Source organism: Cinclus cinclus, chromosome 5 (genome assembly GCF_963662255.1).
Source record: "Cinclus cinclus chromosome 5, bCinCin1.1, whole genome shotgun sequence".
NCBI classification, from domain to species: domain Eukaryota; kingdom Metazoa; phylum Chordata; class Aves; order Passeriformes; family Cinclidae; genus Cinclus; species Cinclus cinclus.
The window spans coordinates 51,043,691-51,068,408 of NC_085050.1; the positions used below are offsets into that span (position 1 = coordinate 51,043,691).

Consider the following 24,718-nt stretch of genomic DNA (forward strand, 5'->3'; position numbering starts at 1 on the left):
ATGCCTAGGCTTCCTGTTGTGAAGTCCCCAGTGGTGCACTTTTTATTTGAGGGTGATGCCTGCTTTGTTGTTAGCTGGTAAAAATGACAAGTAAAGACAAGTTTCTGCAAGACAGACTTAGAGTGCATTAAATAAATATAAATTTTATTAAAAACACCCACATCTCAGCGTTATCAGGAATGATATAATAATAAACAGCTTTCAAATAACCTGCATTACATTACAATACTTACAGTATTTATAACCATCCTCAGATTCTTTTTATAGACATACCAAACATCTCATGAAAATGAATGAAACTAAAGTAAAAAAAAGTAGAACATAAGCATAGAAAATGCACACAGAAGTTCATTACCTTAGTGTCAAACTGCTAAAGTTTCCTACACAAGTTAACCACTAGCTTTAGAAGTGAACTTTATACTGCTGTGCGTCAATCAAGATGAAAAATTCATTCAAGTAAAGTTGACAACTCTCAGAAGCATCTTCAAGTATGGCTATAGTCAACCTGATAATCCTATACAAGCAACTCTGTCTGCTTTGTCATTCATTCCAACTGAGGCAGGGTTCTGTACACCAAAAACTACAGCTCTGGTATTTACAATACAAAACTGATTTACCAACTAAGCTTCCTGCTCCTGCTGCCAGCAGTTTGGCAAATGATGGTGCATGGCATATTAACCAAACATCTACTGTGGATTATATGAATTAGATAGGATTTAAAAAAAAATCACCAAAAGATGAAGTTATATAATGATTTACTTAATCTAACATATAACCATTTTTTTTCCCCAAAGGTGAAACTTTTGTTTCAATGAGTGGATAAAGTCACAGACTGAGAAAAAACAAAACTGCCGTAATAAATATTTGACCATTAAACCCAAAGGCCTCCTTTGATTTACTTATGTTGTGATTCTGTTGGATAGAATTTCTTTCGACCAGACTTAATCTTACAGTATATTGCACAAGATATAGCTGGGACATGGAGGTTTGCATGTTTAGGGAAGCCCTTGTACAGACTGTACCTTTTTATATTTTATTTTATTCATTACAGTATCCAAGAAGCCTTGCTTATAGAGTGACTTGAATAACTCTAGCAAACAGTCACTTTGCCAAACCCCTGCCTTACATTTTTCCCTTTAATCAGCTCAGTGCATTCTACTTTCTTTTGTTTAATCATTTGAAACAGTCAAAACATTCTAAATCTCTTAAACACTTCTGTTACAATAAAAAGAGCTAACAAATTTACAAAATTAGTTTTAGTTACACAATACATGTACAAGAAAAATAAGAGAAGGGATTCAAAAGAAAAGCATTAAATCCCTGAAAAAAAAAAAAAAAACCAAACCCCAAAACCAAAAAACCCAAGAATAATATATTTAGCCTACAACAGCTTTACATACACACAGGTGACATGTTGGCATAGGAGAACATGAGCTGAAATATCCCTGAATATTTAGAACCAAAAAAAAAAAAGAAGTTGAAGTTCAAGTTATACTTGCTAAAATGTCAAGTATCGAGAGTTTTTTTGTTTAGTTGTTTTTTTTTTTTTTTCAAAGGCTATTGGGGGAAAAAGATGGTATACAATATATAAACTTTCACACTCAGTTCAATATCCTATTGCCAAACTAGTGTTGAGGTATATGACAAGTAGGAACATCACTCAAACCTTTTAATGTATTTTTAGCTCACATTATGATATATTTGTAGCAGGCTGAGTAGCACCATGATGTGAATTCAGCTCAAAACCCAAATATATATAGATTTAATATTTTTACAGTACTAAAATACTAAAGCATTGCGTTAAAAAAAGTTTTGTTTACAGTTTAATTTACTATACAACTCTCCTGCTTTTTTTTTTTTTAATAGAAATTAATGATTTAAAACCACCACAGCAAGCCAGCTGCCTATTTTTTTTTTCTATTAATCAACGGAATCGCACAGAACTAACCCTGTTTCATTCATCTTGTGTAGGCATGGCTGCTCAGTCTTTCTGGAAAAGAGGCCACTTGCACTGAGAAATGACTTGCACCACAATGAACGTAATTATCAACACAAAAGCAGTTCTGCCATTTCATAGTGGGAGCGCACAGATTTCTAGAAACAGCAGAAGCCCAAGCTAACTAGGTGTAGTTTGTTGCATGCTGCTAATTATTACCTGTGGTTAATATAAAATCCTTTCCTTAAAACTGTACATATTTGAGCAATGAACTTGTCATAATAATTGTAGAAAACAGTTTACAGTATAGCTGTGTGAGATGAGCACCAGAAAAAATGTATTTTGTGTACTAAAGTATTCCCTTATATCCAGTAAGCCCCGTTTTTACCATAACTGACTGTATTAAAAATGGATATGTAGCTCACTAGCTGATGCATGGCTAAACCAAAAGTATTTAAAAGCTTTTTTAGTTTAAAAAATTATCTTTGCATTTTAAAATCAAAGTAAACTCTTCTTTTTTTTTTTAATGTCTTAGTACCTTAGCATTGTTCAAGTTGCCAAGCTTAGGTAGACAAAGTGCTTTTGAAACACTATTTAAAAAAAAATATCTCTCTATTTTATTGTCCTTTTCTAGGACTTGACTGGATGAGCAAAATCCAGAGGTCTTTGTAATTCCCATATGTTAAAAAGTAAGCTTATTTTAACACCAGGTAACTTCAATACATACATGAATGAAAAGGTCCTCCTTGTTGCTGAAGAACGTTTGACAACATCATTGACATTTTGTTATAAAGGCATTAACTGTTTGACTGATAAAATAAAGACACCATTCTCTTAGATAGCACCATGGTTTTAGAATATTCAAACAAATTCAGTGTTTTGCTGTCTATTTGTTTTATACTTATCTACTTTGTTAAATAAAATCAAAAGACTAATAAGATTACAGTAAAAACTGCATGTTAAAAAGCCATAATTCCAGTATTTCAGTACATCATAGATTCAGCACCAGATGTTATTTTAAGATTCCTGCAGTTGTAATACTACAGTATTATTTTTTAGGGGTTTTTTTTGCTCCTGTTCCATGACTATGCAAACTTGATGACATTAAAAGTGGCCACAGATGTGCAAAACTGTAAGAAAAAAAAAAATCCATTTGCAGATTATCTCTTTCAGTAATAGAGCCAGTGTTTTCCAATGTAAATTGTGAAACACTTTTTTGTTGTGTTCTCTCCTTTTTCCTTTCCTTTTATTCTTCTGTTTTTTTAATTTTATTTATTTTTTTTTTGCATAGGGTACTTTGGTCTTGTTTCCTACATGCCATCTATGACCACTTAAAAATCAGTGGAAAACAAGTGCTCTAGTGAGATTTACCTCTTTGTGCTGGTGTGCCGAGGTGTTTTCCACCGATGAGTTCCGTAAAAACACTTTTGTTCTCCACCCTTGCCTTCCATGAAACCTAAAGCACTACTACCCTAGTGACAAGGTGTTTTTTCAGATGAGGTAACCAGCCAAGGTATGAAGTCAGATATATCGATTGTAAGGCCCTGTAACCCGTGTAAAGGCATATGGAGATGTGGTTACGGTGGAGTCCGTGGTGACTGACAGTGTCCTTTGTGCCAGGGATTTGATGAAGCGCAGGTACGTTGGCTCAGAGGGCTCATGGGGCTCCACAGGCTCCCGCTTGGCTTTTTTGCCGTAGGATTTCTGAGGCACGTAGTCTGGGCCGTACTTCTCACATTCCTCTTCTTTCTCTCTTGCCTTCTCAGCCATCTTTGCCTCCCACAGAGCCAGACCATGTTTTGGTTCATTCATGCTTTTGTGCTGGTAAAATACAAGGGATATTCTGGTGGGATGGTTCCTGTTGGGATTTTTTAAGGGAGTCGTTGCGTGGAGCTCGCGTTTTGCACACTCTATGAGAATTGACCCATGAGATGGAGCAACTGCCACTCCTCCAATTTCTGGATCCAGAAAGTTTTGCTCGCTATCTGACCAGACTTCATCGGGATCCTCTGCTTTTTCTGGATTCAGCACGTCACTTTTATCTAAACCACCCTGGGGAGTAGTCCTGTCAGGGTTTTGACCTGGAAGCATGTTAGACAAACCATTAACTGCATGTGAAATAATTTCATTATCCTTAATTTGGAGATGCAGTGAATTAGGAGGACCACTAAGCATATTTGGAGCAGAATGGTAGTCATGTGATAAATGTGGAGGGGGTTGCATGTGATGATGTTCACCTGTTTTATTCATGGAGGTATAATCCGTGCTTGGATTACTCAGATTAGATTTTAACCTTGAGGCAATCTCCATAAAATGGCCATTGGCCTCATGGGTTGAGTAAGAGGAAAATGACCCTGCGTGGTGTAAATTTGGTCTAATGGTACAATTACTGAAGGAGTCTACCTGCATATTTTGGTTTCCGTAATTCAAGTACTTGGGACCAAAACTCTGGTTATTCCCAAACCTATGCTGGTATAATGTTTGAATGGGTGGTAGACTTAGTTTAGACATATGCTCTTGGCTCTGACAACTATACAAGTCCATGTGCTGATGCTGAGAAGAGTAGGAGCCCAAGAAAGAGGGGCAGTTGTCCATAGCTATGTTTCCATTGCATTGGTAGGGGGGATATTGGTTATTTTGACTTAAAGATCCTGAATAAGGGTTCATAGGACTGGAAGAATTCAAATAAGATCCCACAGACTGTGATGAGGCTGTATAGAGGTTCATGGGATTGGACCCTCCGTATGGATCTGAAGTGTATGAAGAGTTTGGATAAGCATTGGCTGGATTAGGCAACCTTCCATAGAGATTTGCAGAACCTGAACCCGAGTAAGAGTTAATGGGATTTGACTGAGGGTTGTTAGAGAGAGAACGCTGTGGATGTTGCTGCTGTTGCTGCTGCTGCTGTTGTTGTGTGGCTGGTCCTGAAAGACGTAAAAGATCTGTAGATGTAAAAAGGAAAAAACAACCACACAACAAACAGGCTTTTAAAAAAAGGCCCCAAACCAACCAACCACCCAACAAATTAGATACGTTATATGAAATTTCTAAGAAAAGTAGATTCATTAACAAACGCTCCCTTTCTCATTTTTCAAACACCATCCTTTAAGAAGCTGAATAAATACTAAGGGTACTCTTCCTTTTTGGAATGCATCCAACGAGATCAGATGTTAGTGGCAGTGGGGAAAAGACGACAGTGGAGTCTGTTCAGAGTCACATGCACAAAATCCAAAGAGTTGAATAATCTTTTAAGTAGCCCATGAAATGGAGCATCAAAGTGCTCCCAAACAGCCGTGCACAAAGTGACTTTCTTTTTCCTGTGAATAAATAATTCTTCTCATCTACATGAATAGAACTGACTCCAGAAATGTCCCTAGCAGTATGTTAAAAACAACATTCACTGACAGACAGAACACTGCAGTAAAAAGAGAGATTAACTGAAGACATAACAGCAAAAATACCAATCATTGAAGTGCAATGGCATCATTTAATGGTCACAACCCTTGCCTGGGTCATGGGACAGCTGGCTTCTATTCATAGGTATTTCAGTGACCTTCTGGGTGGCCCTGGATGTATTGCTTTTTTTCCTCTCTGGGAAAGCTGTTGCAACAATAAAATACTTCTGATAACTTCTTTGATCAGGACTCTCAAATCTGCTGCTGAGAATTGTCATAAACTCTTACTCCACTACGGAAAACCTGCTTTGCTTTTGGTCTTGAAGCAGAGAGTATAAATAGTGGTAAAGAGATTATGCTTGAATCTCCTGAAATTAAGAGGTTGTCTGTAACAGTGGCAGACATTAAGTGATGTGTAGGTCATTCTTTGGCAGCACTACCACACACTTCTCTTCATGGCTTCTAGCACTACTAGTCCTTTAAAGATACTTTACAACATACTGGATGGCAAGCAGAGTTTGTTTCTAGATTTCTACAAGTGTTAACTATCCAACAGTAAAAGATTTCTCATTGCACTTTTCTTTATTTTTTTCTTTTCTGGCATTGCACCAAATTTGGCAATTTAGTTAATATAATATTGATACTCACTTTCAAGAGATCTCTTGCCTTTTTACTTCAATATATTCTTGGGCTGAAAATAATGGTTTTCTTGAGGCTGATTATAACTGGCCCTGATTTGTAGGATGCTTACCACTGCTGACCCCGCTCAGATTCCTGTGTTTACCTGCCAGTTGCTTTGCATGACCTGCTGCTTCAGAGGTGCCTTGCTTGTTGCGTGCTGCAGCAGACTTCTCTCTCTCAGCTTTGCTAGACCCGTTCTCCAAGGAGGAAAGCTTTTCTGCAGCTGCTTTCTTTGCTTCTAGCTTCCTTTGCCGACAGGTCTTAACGGGCTCTGCCAACATCCTTACTTTTCGTCGAAAGGAGGTGAGGACCTGGATGCTGCCATTCCTCTTCTTCTCCTCCTGGCCCTCAGTGCTTCCAAACTCATCCACATCAGAGACTTTGTATAACGGGAGCACATGGAGCTGCTCATCTTCTGGTGTTTGGCCAATTTCACGATTGTCTTCTCTAGTCAGTGTGCAAACCTGTGAGAAAAGTGTATTAGAGATCTGAAACTCTACCTCTGCATTGTGCCTTGCCCTGACACTGTCAGCACCGGCATCTGGCAAGCTCTTTGTCAACTGTAAGTTTCTGTGCAATTTTTGCATATCACAACAAGCCTGCAAATGTATTTTCTTCCATTTCTTTGTTGGACAGTGTTCAAAGAAACAGAAGGTGTATGGGTATTTATTTCTTTTACTTGTGCTGAAATGAACAGTGTAGTTAGGGATTACCCTCATAAAAAATAAACTCTGTGATCCATTGTACTGTGGCCAGAGAGCTAAAGCAGTGGAATCTGGGACTTTGTACTCACCTGAAGTTTCTTTCACTACAATACATGAGATGTCTAGCTACCTATTAGAGAGAGTGTGCAATATAATACACTGGTGTTGTACACCACACCCACTTGCAGTGTAACTGTAATGTTAATAACAAGATTTAGGGATGTTACTGTTGTCATGCAGAAAACCTGTTGTATTAGTTCTAGCTAAAACAAGTATTGGGAGATCTTTGTGGAAAAAGATGCTGACAGGGACATATTCTGCAGCAAGATCATTGTCCAAGCTTTGGGAAGAAAGCTCAGCTGGAAATGTACATTGTGTTGGTGGCGATTAACTTGTGAATTAAGTCAGATGCTGGAAACGGGAAAAATTGAGTTTGAATTAAAAAGGCAGATATTCTGTCTGGTTGCAATAAGAGCTGCACTGTGAATCTACAGAGCTACTTCAAACTACAGCCTTTATGATTATTCAGAGCTGAAGAGTATTCTTTCCTATGTTTGGCCCAATTATTTCTGTTTTGTCACAGAAATAATCCAATACACATTGAAAACCAGCTTGCTTTTTTCGTATCTTCTACAGAACCTGTACCTGCCAGAAATCAGAACTGAGGAGAGTAAAGGGTACATGGACTTGCATACTTTCTGCTCATCCAAAGCAGGCATAAAATCCAAAATTTCCAAAACTCTCTCAGAAAGAAGTTACTTGTTTCTACTTTTATTTTATTAGAAGATATAATCCAAAGTTGTTAGAAAAAGAAGTGTTTCAAGAGGGTAAATATGAACCGTTTTGTGCCAGGAACATTGAAGCGGGCATTTCAGCTCTGCTGAGACCTTCTTCCCATTGTCCTCCTCTTCAGTGAAGTCTGTGTTAAACCTTTCTTTAACACACCTTAAGTCTCATTAATTTGAAAGAAAAATGTGTAGGGAGTAATAAGTTAGCTCAGTTACTGCCTAATGTGTTTTTTTTTTTTTTAATAATCTGCATTATGCAAAATAAATTTACAAGAGAGGAGGTAATGAATTAAATCCAGGAGCTGAGCACTGGAGTGAGGAGGCTGTTGCACATCCCAGACTTACCAGAGTACTCCCATTCTGCATATTGTGCAAGTCTCTGTGAGCATGAGCACAGAAGTCGAGGCAGGCGGTGACCCCTGAGAATGGGCGACCTTCCTTCAGACCCAGGCGACACTCGGGGGCTCTGTGTTCGTACTCAATCTGGAGAGACAGGACAGGTTTCACTGGGTGCTCCACGACACCGAGTGCACAAGGAATGCTCTGCTGTGACAAAGAGCAGGTCTCCCTCACGTCTTGGAGGTGACAACAAACACATCTTGAAAACAAATAAACTAGAGCAATTCAATGGCCATCTTGGATCCATGCTTCATTCCTTGCTGCTTTGTTCCTTGGTACCTTCAGTCTCTGGTGTGATCGTGAAATTAGTTAATAACACTTTTCCTTGTGTATTACTCCTGATTTTCTGCCATGGGTTGGTGTTTTCACATGACAAATGAAGTGCATGGTTTCCATGACTGGCACTCTGAGAGTGATATGTTTGTATAGACTGGAAGTATACCAAACCATTAAGGGAAAATAGCTTTAGAAAACTGACTTCAGAATAACTAAATGAAAAATAATAATTTGCTCTTTGATTTGTAATATTTTGGCATGCTAAACATGTGTTTCATTAGCTTAAGTACAAATCTAATCCCTGACTAAAAAGAGAGAGAATTCAGTCAAAAGACAGTACTTTGTACCCATGCAGTCATTATTAAGGAGCTTTACAAAGAACTCATAATGCAACAACAGACCTTACACGAAAATAAAGGATTTTGTAATGGAAGATAAAGACTTAGAAAAATGATGGTTTCATATTTTATTTAGAAAATTATAAATGTGGTTTATAAACCACACATTTATAAAATGCTTTGTTGAAATTCCTGAACCTCTCAAGTGAATGCACAGAACCTCTACACTCGATAGAACTTAATAGATTCCTTTTCAAGTTAAGGTCAAACCAGAAGCTTTACCAGGTCTTAATTCAAACTCACTAAAAATGTGTTTCGTTCGCTCACAGACATTTATTTTTCAAATCAGGATTATTTAATTCCCTGGAATCTGAAAATAAAAGCAGGACAAAACTTGAAAACTGTGTAAAATTCTTTGGAATTGTGAACAGTCTGAAATGTTAGCCAGACTATAACTGATCAAACTATATGGGTGCAGCTGTTCACCCAAATGTTCTGTTTAGTCCAGTTGGGCCCTTCCAGTTCTTGACTGTAATCCAGAAGTGGTCCAAATTTGGATTAGAATAAATGTGGGAATTTGAAATGTGGTTTTAGTGCTTTTTTGGTTTTAGAACCTTTTACAATATCATACAATTTGGAACTCAGTCTTCTCTCTTTAAACCCACTGACAGCAGCTCAAGTACAGTTTCCCCACAAATACAGGGTCTACATGAAACTCCTGCAATAAGACAAGCTATACACATGCCTTATTACATAAGGTAAAAATTGAAACTTGTAAAAGCATGTATTTTCTACAAATGGCAGGTAGCACCACAGCTTACTTGGAGAAAAGTTCTTTAGTGAATTTTTGTGGGAAAAGAAAAACAACCCAAGCAAATAAAAATTTTATTGTTCACCACCTCATTTTTTTTTTTCTTTCTCTTCCTATTTTCTCTTGAAGAATGTCTTTCAGATATTTGGACAGTCTGCACTGAGTCTGCTTACCCTGTCTAGCTGCTACTAAACACACAGTAAAAGAGTGAATTTTACAGCAGATAATAATGGAAAGTTTTGTGTTAGTACTGTTTTGGTTAAAGCTGAGAATCTGTCTTGTGCTGGTTGTGCAGTGCTGCCAATAGGAAACCAGGGCGATGTCACAGTTTGCTGCAAGTTTGGGGACTGTAAGTTCTGTGAATGTTCCTAACGGTAGTAAACCTGAGCAATGAAAATGAAGGTCAACACTTATATGTTGGCAGGTGGCCTGCTGTCAAATTTCTGTGTAACTATCTGAAAGACATTTTGTAGTGAAATGTAGACGAGACACAGCCACACTGGGAACCTCATCAGAGCTCTGGATGGGCTGGTGTCCAAGAACACTGACCCACGGAAAACAGGCGCACACGATCCCCTCGTGCAAGAAGGCTGGTGCAGGCACTTGTGTGCATACACACAGGGCTGAATGTATTCAGATATAAAACTTCACTTTAAAAGCATGTTTATAAAGGCTGTTTTGGTCAAAACTAAATTCATCTGCTGCTTGAGGGAGCAGAACTGAAACTGTGGCTTCAGGACTTGAGTGCAAACTGTTGCCAATCTCACACCATATTCATGGCAGCTTTACTGGTTTGCATGGTAATTTATGCTAAATAGAGAAATTTGTATTTTGGAGCTGAAGAGTAAAATAATTTTATCATGTTGATATTGGTGAAAATATTAATTCTATTTAGTGGACCAAATCCTGCTGGTTTTACTTGTGAGAGCATTTTAAGTGGAATTGTTCATTTCTATTTGTCTTCATGCTGATATCAAAGAAATGTTGGCACAAAGTGTATATAATGGTTTGGTGCTAGGCTGAAGCATTGGGAAGTATGTTAATAATCAGGTTATTTCCATGACTGCTCATATTCCCTTTTTTCCCCATCATACCTGGTTATTATATGCATCAGGTGCAAGCTTCTTGTAGGTTGGTGCCATCAGGGTTGACAGATTCTGCAAATTGGATTCTAATTTTTCTTCCTGTTAGAGATGAAACAGGGTTCAATGACATTTCCATACTGTACATCTGGGATCCAACAAGTTAGGGTCTTACACAATCATGTTTACACTGACAGTTGTATAAAAACATAAACCAGTATCACTGGTGTTTAGACAGTGACTGTTGTGAATCTTCTTTTAATTTTATCATTCCAAGTCCTTTAAAGGAATGGAGCAGCTATAGCAGTGTAGTAGGACACCTGCAATAGAACATCACATACTATACTCTTACTTTGTTCTATATTAAGAAAAAATCACATTCTTCAACGTGGATATATTTTACATCTAAGTGTGATAAGCCTCCTTATTTTCCTGTCTGGAGCTGTGGGTAAAAAATACTCTTCTGAAATCCACAGAGAAATAACATCAGAATGGCCCAAGTAAATACAGATAATTTAACGGTTTTGCACATTGCAATGACAACGCTTTGACATACTGAAATATTTTTAGATGCATAAATTAAAAAATATTTAAATATTGCAGCCTTCAAAAAGTTCCAAATCATTAAGCAATGAAGAATCATGGATGTATCCAGTAATTGGTGATAGGGAGGTGGGAATGACCACACCTCCTTTTTTCTCTAAGTTGTACACTATCAAAACAAAACATTTTTTAAAAATAATCTAATAACATACTTCAGAATTTTTCCCCATCATCTAAGGATGAGAATCCCAAATTCAAAACCTCACTTGCATGAGGCCCTTATCATTAATTTCAAGTGCATACACAATGATGGCGTATTGGAGTGGCGTATTTGTTTTCAGGAGTTTTTGTATTTAAGGAAGATGTGAAAAGCTGTGAAAAAAACAGGTTTCAGAGAGGAATGCATTTTGTGTGCTGAAAGTTTGTATTCCCTACTATGGGACAATATCCTAGTTTGGTTTGACATGAAATTGTCAAAAAATACCTTGCTGTGGCCTTGTGCCTGCTGCCAGAATGTGGAGCTTTTGTATGGCCTCTAGGTTAGCATTTGTTAGTGTAACTTCTAGTTTTTATTGGTGAGGATTCTGTTTGTGCTGCCTATAAACTGTGTCTGTGCTATGGAACCTAGCTCCTGGTCCTGATGCATGTTTTTGCTGCCCCCAACTTTGGGACCAGGACTGGAGGGTAAAACCTTCTTTTTTGCCTAAATCTGGCTTCCATAGGAAGTAAATCCAAGAATGTAAGAAGAGTGCCCTGGTGTGCTCTGGTCAGGCGTCCATCTTAGAAATGCTGGTAGTTTAGGATTGCAGGCTGTGATAAAGAAGGCTTTGTACCACAGCATGTCTGGAGGAAAGCTATTCTGCAGTTCTTGGTGCTGTACAAGAGCAGTGGGCAGGAAAACCTGTATGTTAGTTATGAGGATATTCTGAACAGTGCACTCTTTTCAGCACAGGCTGTAGGATGCAGAAGTACCTGTCTCTCTGATTATGACAGAGTAATGCTTGGATTTGTGTAAGACATCAGAATACAGTGAAACTGTGCACTAATGTGCCAGTACACAGGGAAGGGAATAAATCTGCACATCCTTGCCAGAAAGCAGACTCGGCCAGTGGAGCTTCACATGACTTGCTGGAGGTGTCCAGAAGTCACTGCAGTCATAACTTCAGGGTATCTGGTGTCCAGGCTATGGTCAGTGTTTATTACTCTGGCTCGTTTGAAACATTTGCCAGTTTGTTGTAACACAGAGACCAGTCTGGAAACATTCAGTGGGGCAGGACTGTATGTAGAATGAGTCTTCCTATCCTCTTCTTCCTATTGTCATCTCAGAGTTTCATCATGTTTGTCTCCATTGAACCAGTCTGCTCTGGTTCCCAGTTGCAGTGTTATGTGCCATTAGCTGGTAAACCTTTCACTGTGCCACTGGGGAATGCTCAATTGCAGGCCTAATACAGCCAGAATTATTCAGGCCGTGCCCTCCCCTCTAATTGTGAAAGCCTGCAAACATGGTTTCAAGTCTCAGAGCTTTTACCAGCTGTCAGAATTTGGACAGTCAATTCAGCTGGCTCAGTGACTGGAATCAATTGGTTTTGACTGGTATTTATTTAGCTACCCTACATGTACAGTACTCAGGGAGGCCTCTGGCCCTGCTCTCTTGTACTGTATCTCTATTTACAGAGCGACAGAAAACATTTCCTTGCAACTTAAGCTCATTTCAGAAATGGGCACTAACCTCTTTTGGGTCATCCCCCATCAGCTTAAACTTTCTTGGAATCTTGCTTCTGGCAAACTTACAACCATTGTAGTACATGCTCCAGGAGCAACCAAAGGAAAATGAAGCACCACAAGTTTCAGGGTCCAGCCCTTGGCATGCACAAGTTCGTCTAAAAGATAAGAGAACACAGCTGTTAGCAGCAGGCAGGTCTCCCTGTAGTGCTCTGGCAGTGGCCATCAGCGTTCTGTCAGTGCTCCAGGGAGTCAGCGGTGTGGATCATCTTCCACCAGTAAATAATGAACAAATGCAAGAGGGAGACATACACAGAAGAATTTATCAGAGTGAATAATTTCATGATTGCAAAGCAGGGTCTTTGGGGATTCTACACTTGTGTGAGAAACCCAGCTTTGCTCGGGTGAGGGTATGCTTGTGTGGTGCCTTGTTACATACTGATACTCATGGTGCCTCAGAGGCTTGTGCTGACAGCACTGCAAGAATGTGGGAGCCCGCTGACAGGGACTGAGCAATAATTCCTGAAATATCATTACCCATGAAGCCATAGTAACATAGAGTGATTGCTGTGGTAATTTTGGTCTGAATGTTCTTGTCTCTCAGCAAGGCATGGGAAAAAGATACAATGCAATTTCTTTAGATTGAGGCTAGTCTGTGTCCGCTTGAAAGGTATGGTTTAGTGCACCCAGCTTTATTTCAAGGTTGAGGTATCAGCTATCCTCACCCCTGCTGAGATCTCTTCTTTTAAATACATTGAGATGTTGCACAACTCTGAGAAAATATTTTTCCCTATTTATAAGTGTTTACTTTGGGTTTCCTACAAAGTTTGTGTGTTTTCAAACCACCTAAAGTAGCTGGGAAGGTTGTAGATGTTTCAGGGTAACAGCATGAGTCGAGGTGCTGGGTCTGAAGACGGGGCTGTAGGTTTGGTGAGCACAGCCTTTGCTTCACTTACTCTTCGTTCAGGGCACAGCGCCGGTTTGTGAGCGTGCCGTACTTCCTCAGGGTGTCGGTGAGTTCAGAGTAGAGCTTATCAGCCAGGCTGGTTGGGATGCCCTCCCAGACCAGGATGAGGATCACGATGACGGCCGTCTCACATGTGTGTCCTGCTCGCTCGCGCACCAAGCAGAGCAGCTTCTCCTCCTGACTGCTTCTGCGGACTACCTGCATGTACAGCAACACACACCCCAGAGCCCCACCACAAACAATGGCATTCTTAATGTGAAGAGCAAGAGAATGGGAAACCTCAGCATCACTGTGCGTGTGGGGAGGTTGCTTCTACTTGTATCCTCCTCTTTGCTTCTGCCAGCTCAGTCTGTTTTTCTCACTGTGATATGGCGGGGCTACCGTTTGTGTTTAATGAAGCTGACTCTAAGAGGCTGACTGATGGCATGGAAAACCATGGTGGTGGAAACCAGCTTTGTAAAAGTTTCCTCCATGCTCCGATTCAGCTGGAATCCTCTCCTGAATCTATATTACAGTTGTGGCCCAGACTGATTGGTGAGCAAAAGAGGAAGTGAGCAGTAAGGTGTCTCCCCACACAGAGCTGGGTGGTGGACATCTGTCTTATGGCAGGAAGCATGCAGGGTAAGGCAGGCAGTAAGGAAAGGACTAAATACCTGGACATGGGAGCTCTCTTCCCTTCCAAACTTAAGCAGCTATACTCATAACCAGCCTCAAAGTTTTGTGACCTGCTCTTATTACATACAAACATTACAGTATTGGGAGGAAAGCAGTAGATGTTTTTCAAATTTCCAGTAGCACAAGCACTGAGAAGCATTTCCTAAAAAGGGTGCAGTCTGGCATGCATAAAAACTATCATGTATTAGTTTCTCCTCATCCCGTCTTTCCCCAGTAATCCAAACTACTCAGTAATTTGTTCCAAAGTACAACAGTGTTTGCTGTGAGGGTGTCCTAACACCTCTCTCAAACTGGGAGGGTACTGTAAAGACATCACAGTGCACTTACAGGACTGATTTGTAGGCTAAAATTAAATAGCAATGAAAATGTCAGGTGGTGTGAAACTTAAATCTCAGAAAACATGACCTTCTTCTTAGGTTTTCATACCTTTAACTTGTATTTTCTTCTTGCTATTCTCTGTGCAACAAGTCAATGGAGTGAGAGATGGGTGGGAGCAGGCACCCCATATTACTGCTGCTGTTGAGCTATTTTAAGTCTCGTAGAGTCAGTTAAAAGGACATGTCACTGCTGTCAGCTACATGAACCATCATACTGGACTAGATTAATTTGTTTACATCACTTACCCATTTAGCAATTGGACATCCTTGAGAACTTTTGCCTTCTTTCCCAGTGTAGACAACCCTCTCAATTCTTATAGCTTTACCCTTCTGTCCAAATCTTAAACAAAACAAAAATATGTACAATAAACAGATTCCTTTGGTTCTGTGTGAACACTGAAAAGATGGAGCACATTTGTCAGTCTTATCTTAGAAAAATAAACACTGTGAATTACAGGAAAAGATGTGCAATGTGGTTTGTCTTCATGATTTTATTACAGTGGTGGAATGATATATTAAGTGAGGCAAATGTCTTTAATACATCCCAGATGGGTAAAAATTATCAATATTACATTAATATTACCAACTATTTTAACCATTTCTTTAGAGCATTTGTTATAGATGACATTTGGAAAAGTTGACTTTAAAAAAAAAAGAACTCTCTTTATTTCGGTGAAGAATTTTTTCTTTTAATTTCTGGTTAACTTCTGGGTTGAAGTTGTTTTTGTGAAATGTACATAATTAAGTTGTCATGGAACAGGCAGCATGTAACAGTCACTCTATTAATTTTCTGTGCTTGTTTCTGTCTTAGTGTGAATCAGTTAAGTCAGAATTAATTTGCATCATATCTATTTTTTTAACTTTATGATCCACTCATAAATTGTTACTTATTTACTTCTACCGGACTTCTGTATTCCAGTTAGGACCACATAGTGCCCTCAACACCATTTGTGTGTCTCTCTGCGGCCAAGGCAAACAAACTCAGCTCTTGCTGCAGCATTAAAAGAAGGGGATTATGCTCTCAAGGCAGGCTCTTGTGCAAGCTCCATGTGCAAGCAATGCTGTTGCCAGAGCAAAGGGGATCCACTTTCCAGGTGGAAATATGTGGCAAATGCCATGCGAAGGGTATCTTGAATAGAAAGTGCTGAATGTGTTGAGCTGTTTCCAGGCATTTCTCTGGGACTGCCCACCTGCTGAGCCTGGGAACACACCAGGAGCAGAAACCACAAGGGCCACAGTGTTACAGACTGAGCCACCCTGACTGCTGGCTGCTCCTTGGGCACTGGGCAAACTGCTCTTCCATCACCATTTCTGGAATTCTGCCACTCTCATTGGTGTTAACTTTTAATGGCCAAGTGTAGGGACTAATTGAATTAGTCTCCTTTTTTGCCTTTACCTGCAGAGCAGTCAAGGTATATTCCTGTTATGCAGCCATTTAGTGATGCCTTAAGAACTTTTCACCCTTTTTCCTCTTGTTTTTGCACTAAAATATTGGTAACATATTTAAGGGCCACTATCTGTATTTAAATTTTTGTCCTGCAAAGGAAATGAAAAATTCTTATTTTTAGATGTGATCTCATTGTGAAGTTTCAGTGTCACAGGAAATTATACAAACAAAATCAAGTTGTACTACATGTGTTCTGCAGGCAACTGTTGGGTCACTTTTTCCTGCTTAGGCTTGGATGATAGTATTTATTTGTTTCTTTAATTAACCACATTTAAAAAAAACATTTTTAAATCTTAGCATTTTCTATCAATTTTCTAATCTGGATTGCAGGACAACTGTGTGGATGCCTCTACAGAAGTATGTTGTACATTACATACTGGAAATGAAATGGACCTCATCCCAAATTTTTTCAACTGTCAGAAAGGAATTTGTGCCTGATGTTTGTCATGCTTGCTTTCAGGCCAAAGCTGATTGGCTTTAAAACTAGACCAAATCTCACTGAGCATGAAGTAGGAACTGGGAGAAGGAAGAGATAAAAATGTCTGTATCTGCTGTGGATTCTGCAAGAAATTAGTTCTGGTATAGCTAAAATATTAATTGTAGGTCTAAATCCAAATCCTAGCTTCTTTAGCAGTGCTGATACCTTAACAGTCAATCCATATGCATGTGAAGCTAGGTTAAAAGTGCTTGAGTTGTTATTAATGTCACCAATTGCACATGTATGCTTGAGAGTATATTTATAGTGAAGGGTGTGGGGTTTTTTACTTAGGGATAAAAAAATTAATTAATGAGTTTTGTGGTTCCTCAGTCAGAGAATTTCATAGTTCATACCATACAGTTCTAGCCATTGTTCAAGTGCCTGCTGCTATACTCTGCTGCATCTGGCTGATTAGTTGCATGTTACCTATGATATCTCATTATTTCCTTCTGCCTACATGAAATGAAATTAATTCAAAAAAGAAAAGAAAAAAGGTAAGGTCAATATTAAGAATGAAAAATTACTTTCCAAAGTAAAAAAGCTGAAAAAATTTCATATCTGTAATTTACATTACAATATTAATGACTTTCCTCTTTTATTTATTATTTGTAAATACTAAAGAACCAGTTGATGAGAGCTCTGGAGATAACAGATGGTAAAGAATTTCTTTGGAGAGTCAGTGTTCACTCTCCCTTCCCAGAAGGAAGCTGATTATGTAGTCAACATGCACTCAAGCTGCTCTCAAAGCTGAAAATTACTGGGGCAAGCTGTACACAAGAGTCACAAGGAAGGAGGTGCTAAGAAAGAGAAAGGACCTTAGGATTTAATTTGAAGGGTTTAATAGGCTACAAGTGTCCCATGGTTGAGCAGTGATGAGTACAAGCTAACAGATCTTGCTAAGAAATGCTGCTCCTTAGCTCAAATCCAGCACTGCAATAATGCCCACTTGCTTTTGGTTCTGCAACTAGCTGGAGCTTCACTTCTGTTCTGGGGTCCAGATTTTTAAGGTACTAGCAAATCAAATTCCCATCTGTCTCTGGCTTAACTGAGGAGTTTTTTGTTTGCTTCTGTGTTCAGGGGGAACTAAATTCCTCGATACCTCTAAAAATCTGGTCATTATTGGCTACAAGTAAAGCAGAATTCACAGTGCAGAAGTCACATTTGTGGTAGCTTTTAATTTGTGTATCTTAGGCTGGTGGGGTTTGTGCTTTTTTTTAAACAGCACGTATCACGTATCTCTTCTCTGCCTTTAAAAATTCCTGGTTTGGTTGGTGTTGATGTAATAAATACACCACAGGATGCAACATGGTAATAGGCATTCATAACCAAGATAAGACTGGGATTGTGAAGTACTCCAAGGCAGGGGAATGTTTTCTAACAACACTACTTATTGATTCTTGGGCTGAAATCCTATCCAGCAATTTTTGTGGCACTCCTCTGGACATGAATGAATGAGATTTAGACATTGAGTAATTTGGTAAAGGGAAACTAATGTTGAAATTTGGTATTCTGCTCTTCAGCCTCCTTCTCTGCTGGCATTCTCCTAGCCAGAGGGAACACCAGCTCCATGCCTGCCTTTGTAGCCACTGCCAGCCGCCTTGCTTGGCAGCCTGGTGAGAACTTGTTCCGGCTTGGGTTTGCTGGCATCTGTCTCCCAGGGCACAGCCTGTGCCAGCCAGCAGACTATTAGCCCTGTCAAATATTGTGACTCTCTGGTGAATAGCAGGGTGCGTAATGTTGGCAACACTGGAGTAGCTAAGCTTACAAGTAATTACTTGATTTGCAGTTGTTTATTTCTTTATGTGCAAAAAGCTGGAAAAATTCTGACATCCACAAAAGGATAAACGTTAATCTACTCTGTGCCTTTGCACTAATTACCTTTCTTCCATGATTTCTCTAATAGCTGCCACATTAGGACCGGCTCCTAGATGGGTATAGAAGGGACCTTCATCTTTTTCAATAATTTGCTCTGTTTAAAACAAAATAAAGGTTATTATTTTGAAGCTTAAATCTTTCATGTCACATTGCAAAGCTTACCTCTAGCTTCTTAGAAGACTGCTTTATGGGCCTGGGGTCAGGTTTCCAACACTTATGTCTAAGGTATTTGCCCACATAATTCGTACAAAATGTGCAAAGCAATGGCTAATCCTGCAAACCGCTGTGATAGGGACTGTGTGCCTTTCCTGTGCCTGACTGTAGCACAAACGCTTATTCCACATCGCAGGCTTTACACTGACATTCAAATTGGCATTTTTCTGCTATCAGCAAACAATTGTTTCTCTTTCTCCCATTTCCTCCTCTCCCAGTATATGGAAAGGAGGATAAACGGGATAGCAGTGGTAAATATTGATGTTAGGGAGCTGTACCATACTTGTTTTTCAGCAGACATGTTACAGTGCAGGAACTTACAGCTTGAAAAACTGGCTGTGACTAAAGCCACACAGAGAATTCCTGCCACCCACGGAAAGACTGTGAAATGAAAAAAAGACCCCAAGTTTGCTGAAAAAAATAATGCACAAGGCCTGGTCAAAACCCTTGTATGCCAAGAATGTGGCCTCGGTTTTCTGTGTGCAGGTAGGACCATATCAGCAGGTACAATACATGTTGCATGTTTGGCTTGATACCAGGAAGCAGTCTCCAGCTGTGTGAAAGAACTGGCCAGGCCCTGCTTGGGTTCAGGAGATGATGGAGCTGTGCTGGCTGATGTCTGAATGCTGACTTGATGCTTTCTGCCATGCTAACTGGGGCTGGATGGATGGTGCTGCTCTTGACAGACAGCTTATGGAAGCACGCTGAAGGCATGGTGTAAATCTGAATGTGTCAGTGGGGAATGGCTTCATTAATATTTTAAAGATTAAATTAAATTAAGATTAAATGTTGCACATTGCTCACAGCAATATTGATAAGAGCAATAAACTTATAGATTATGCTGTGGCACTGGTTCTTCAAAGAGAGTTTCATACTCCTACATTTCCTAGTGTCTGCTAGGACTGAAGAATTAAAATGTAAATGGAGGATAAATTCTTAAGTTTGCTTAGTGGTTTCAGTACGAAGAAAAAGAAAGTGAGGATAAGGAAATAACTGCCAGAAAAACTTGTGCGAACTATATGGAAGAAGCAATATAAAAAACTCAAAAAAATGGCAACTGTGTTTTCAAAATAACCCTACATTTTGAAGGTTGTTTCTTCTTCTTGTATAAAACAAGAAACAGCAAGGAATTGGCTTCCAGAGTTCTTCCTGGAAGCTCTAGAAATACACTACTTCCTGTTTTTGTTCCCACATATCATCTCTGAGACATAGCCCCACATTCAGAAAGGCAAAAAGGTCTATTCTGCATTTTGGAGGAGCATTGATTCAACTTTCCTCTTTTATAGTTGATATAAAATCCTAGTAACTGAAATTGTAACAACGATTTTATTCTTCTCATTTTTGGTACTGAACCTTTTGTCTCAGCCTGAACAGTTTATCTGGTAGAGTCTGAAAGTGCCTGCTACACTTGGCTACGTGCAGTGTCAGTACTGTATGAAAGCTTGGGCTAGGGGACCATGCCTGTCACTCCGCTTCCCTCTCTATTTTTCCACCTCTTGGAGACAGGGTTTGCCATCAAGCAACAACAAAGGGTCCATTACCCCTTCCAACCCCCAGCTTTTTTTTGGTGTTGCTTGTGTAGTTTCTCTATGAAACTCTGGATCTCTTTGGCCTTACAGGAGACAAATGCCTGAAAAGGAGGATACTCTTGCAACAAGTGAGGAATAATCTGACATCTGTTTTTGCTTAGGCTTTACTACGGAAACTTCAACAATTTCACTGTTAGAGCAAAAAATGACCATAAGGCTCTAAAGTTTTGGACTGAGTTCATTTTTTTTAAAGTTATATCTAACCTTGACAAATAAATTAGGTCATAAAGTTATGACCTACTTTTTATCAGTATGTTGTTGTTACATGTCTGCTGCTCAAGGAGAATGGATGTGAGGCCATAAGCATTCTGACTGAAAAATCAAATAGGAAATTGCTTCATGAAATAATGAGAAAGGGGCCATGTGTAGGGCTGGTAAGTGAAATAGGCATAAGTGTGCAAAATCCCAGTTTTGTAAGTCTTCCTTAATTACTGATCTTAAAAAACAAACAAACAAAAAAATCTTCCAACAAAAACATCCAACTAACCCTGTGATCCCAACTTGAAGGCTCATTTCCTTCCTGTGAACTATTATGTTTTTAGTACATCTCAGCACTTACCAACACAGCTGCAAGATGGGAAATCATACTGGGTTTTGGCAGGTGTGTCCAATAAATTTTTTACAGGAGTATCCAATAACTTGGAAGGTGAGTCTAAAAAATTATTGAGAACAGTTCCAGCTGTTCTTTTGGTCGGGGTTTTCTCAGCAGACAAATTTGCTTGCTGATCTAGGACTGGGGTTTGAGTGTCAAAATCTGCAGCACTGGTATTTCGTGATAGGATGGTAATAGGGCCTGCTGTTTCAACCTTCACATGTTTGGGTGATTTGAGAGTAAAAGTCTTATGATCAAACAGTGATTTGACCTGTATCTGTTTTAGCTGCTGCTCCATTGTCTCAATGATGCTCTTTTGTTGCACATTCTCACAGCCAAAGTGCTGATTCTCTTGTTTAATTGTTTTTTTCCACATTTTGTTTTCCAGCTGTCCAGCTGATGGGCGCATGCAGACATTTGACTTTGTGCCAGCCTCAATTTTTATAGTCTTGCGCGCTGCACTGGGACCAATCTCAGTTTTGGGTTGCTGGTATGCTTGTTGCTCCTGCTTTTGCAAAAGATGCCACCGCAGAGCAGCATGCTTTTGAAAATCCTTAGGGGTCTGTGACTGCAAATGATAACCTCTCTGGTCTTGAGCGTGGGGGGCAGTTTGGCTGTGTGGTAAGTACTGCTGAGGGATCTGTGGAGCTTGTTTGCTTGGGAGGTCTTGGTTCAGACTAGCACCATAGCCCTGTGAGGGCTGGAGGGGTGGCAACTGCAGAACTGAGGCTTGTTGTGTCTGTTGCTCTTGTTGAAAACAATGATTCACATCTTTCTTTGCGGTCAAGTTGTTTGAAAAATACTGTGTGTGCTGCAAGTCCTGCATTTTGTTGGCTCCAAAGCATTCCATATTTGCGCCATTCCCTTTCTTCTCAGAAATCAGGTGCCTGTTGTTTGGGCAAGGGTGCTGGAGACTGGCATTTGCCTTCTGAGTGTAAAGGGGAGCTTTGTTATTCATGGTTTGCACCTGCTCTAGGCCTAGCTGAGGGTTAGGCAGTGGGAAGGCAGCTGATTTAGGATACTTACTCCCAGTTTGTAAACATTCATCTACTTTAAGTTGATTGAAGGATGTTCTGTCTAGAGGCTGCTCAGCATTGCTTTGGGGGTGGGATACAGCTTGGGGGAAGTCTTTAGTTTTCATTTGCGGAGCCTGCTGCTGGTTTGGGGTTAGCTGTGGACTGCATGGCAGTTGCACTGGATGTGCCTGCTTTTGCAGCATCTGTTGCAAGATGTGTGAATGCAAGAATTGCCCGTTTTCCCCTGGCTGGGGATTCAAGTGCTGCAGTTTCAAGGGGGCTCCTAAAGGCTGTTCAGCTTGTTGTTCTGATCTTGGCTGGAAATGGAGCTGCTGTAGAGGGTGTTGCTGCACTTGGGACTTGAGAAGGGAATCCACCTTTGTGAGCTGTGGCTGCGGTGAGTGCTTCTGGAACGGCAGCTGCTGGTCAGCTGGGGGACGCGGCTGCAGCTGGGAACTCTCACTTTTGTACAGTGGAGAAAACTGTTCCTGTTGCGTTATCTTCTGGCTCTGGGCCTGTCCTGAAGGCCCCTTTAATGAATCAGGACTTCCAGCATACTGTTTTATACAAACTGTTTGGGCTGTGCTTGCCTGATACTGAAGAATTGACCGCAATAATGCTTCACTGGGCTTCTGGGGAGGCTCTCCCTGGTGGAACTGGGTGGAAACCAGTTCTATCCAGGCTGGTTTTGAATAATGTTGAGTCTGTTGTACAGGCTCTTTCACTTGGTCCTTTTCTTTGTCGAGAGGAGTCTCAGGCTCTCTCTGTCCTGGGAAATGCTGATAGTGTTGTTGCAACTCACCCTCACTTCCGTGTGCGTGCAGGTTTCGGAGGGGAGATTCTGATGCCAGCATCACTTCTTTGGGGCACTGCGAAATCGAGGCGGCTATAGCAGCTTGCGGGTTGCCTTCACTGACATCTTGTTGTGATGTTTGTGCCTGTTGCAGAAGGCTCTGCTGAGGGTGAAGTTGTTGTTGGCTGAGGCTGGGACTTTCTGACATTGGTCCCTCCTGTTGCCCTTCATTTTTTATCTCCCCAGGAAGAGTTTCATCACATCTGTTGTCATAGGAATGGTGTCCTTCTTGCACCGCGGCAGACAGTGCACTGTTAATTTCTGGAGCAGGAGCGGTAGAGGAATCTTTGTGAAACGTTGAGTTCTGTGTAAAGAAAGCACCATTATTTTCTGCTTGCTCAGAGTACCTTTCCAGAGCAGTGCTCTGAGCTTGCAGGTTACTGCTGGAACTGAGAGAGAGGTCTTGGTTGGGAACCTGCCTTATGCTTCCATGAATATTACTGTTTCCTACAGGTAACTGGTGAGGATTGTAGCCTGGAATCTGTTGCTGTAGCTGTAGGTCTGGTTTCTGAAGTGAGCAGCTACCTGGCAATACAGGTGGTTTACTGGAGTCTTCTGTGTTGTAGACCTCAGTAACCACAACAGCTGGCACTTGAGGCAGCTCAGAGTTTGAGGTCTGTGGGGAAGTGATCTGCCCTGAGGTATGGGATGAATGAGTTGTCTCACAGGACAACTCATTAGTAGCCTGACTGGTAATGGCGTTGATATGAGATGTGTTCTTCTGCATTGCTATAGAAACACGTTCTGGATAATATTGAGACAGTGTTTTTTCCAGGAGTTCACCATGCATGCTTTCCATGGAAGAGGCAGAAACTGTAGCACCATTAGGCATTGGCACTGCCTTGTTCTTAAGTAGTAAGACAATGTCCCTGTTATGGCAATGAGTATTTTCCCGCTCCTGCTCATACTGAATCAGAAGGTCATGAGGGTTTTCTGAACCAACACTGTTGTATCTTGCAGACGGTATCAAATCTGAAGCTTCGTTTTCTTGTCTTGTAAAACTCTCAGATTTCCTTTCACTGTAACAATTGGAGATGCTTGGTTTTTCAATATTGTCCTCTGGCTCAGTTTTATCTCCATTTACCTCTTTGTCTTGTTTCACTTTCTTGCTCTCATGAAGTCCATACAGAGAGGGCTCGCTAAAAGTGCGTTTGATCCCACCGTTTTGCATGTATTTGGAATATACTTTGTTTTCTTGTGAAAGGTCAGGGCTGACACGATTGTTTGGATTTCCCTTTGGGTGGGGCACTCCAAAGTTGCTTTTATTGAATAGTGGCTTGTGGTCTCCATTTACTTCCACTTCAGGCCTCTCTGTTGCTGGACTCCCGTTCTGTAGCTTCACTGCAGACGGCTCTGCCTGGCAAATGTGAGAAGACTGTGGTATTAGAAATGGACTCAGTCTATTGCCGTCAACATGATTGGTTCTGTCCTGTTCCATCTGGCCTGCTCCGGGGCCATCCACAAGGCTACCCTCTGAACGTGTCTGCAAGAGAAAAGAAACAGGAGAGAATCTAAGTCAGTTTTAGTTTCCATTGAATGACAGCCAGTTACCGACAATTCCTGCAGCACTCAAGCACCCCTTGCCCTGACCATCTCCCACACACGGTGTGAGCCTGCAAGCACACCCGAGGGGTGTTTCACTATCCTAATGCATCTTACACCCTCAGGTCTCCCTTTATCTTAAAGGCTTGTCCCTCAAGATGGAGAGAGTGAAAATACAGAGTGACTTCCTTACTTAACACACAAGAAGATATTTTACCAGAATAAATCTCTTGTAGTGGTGCAAAAAATATTCTCTGCTTTTGAATTATTTGCATAGACTCCTCTGTCATCACATTTTGCCCTGTAAGGCAGAAAGTCATGTTGAAACCATGGTTCCCAGACTTGGTGCTAATCCAGTAATTTGATTAAATGGGCCAAACCTCTTTTGTCTGACTTGAAGGAGTATTGCCACCAAGTTT

General features: G+C 40.4%; 1 protein-coding gene across 1 annotated transcript; it reads right to left on the reverse strand.

Annotated features, from left to right (window-relative positions):
• Positions 1–135: 135 nt before the first annotated feature.
• TET2 (tet methylcytosine dioxygenase 2) lies at positions 136–24,231 on the reverse strand. The gene is made up of 9 exons (XM_062492976.1): positions 20,856–24,231; positions 18,498–18,588; positions 14,941–15,034; positions 13,632–13,840; positions 12,683–12,833; positions 10,423–10,512; positions 7,850–7,987; positions 6,116–6,476; positions 136–4,878 (listed from the first exon to the last, which is right to left on the reverse strand). Exons 1-9 carry the CDS (start codon positions 24,193–24,195, stop codon positions 3,458–3,460), a joined length of 5,895 nt encoding a protein of 1,964 aa, XP_062348960.1. The 5' UTR covers positions 24,196–24,231; the 3' UTR covers positions 136–3,457.
• Positions 24,232–24,718: the final 487 nt, after the last annotated feature.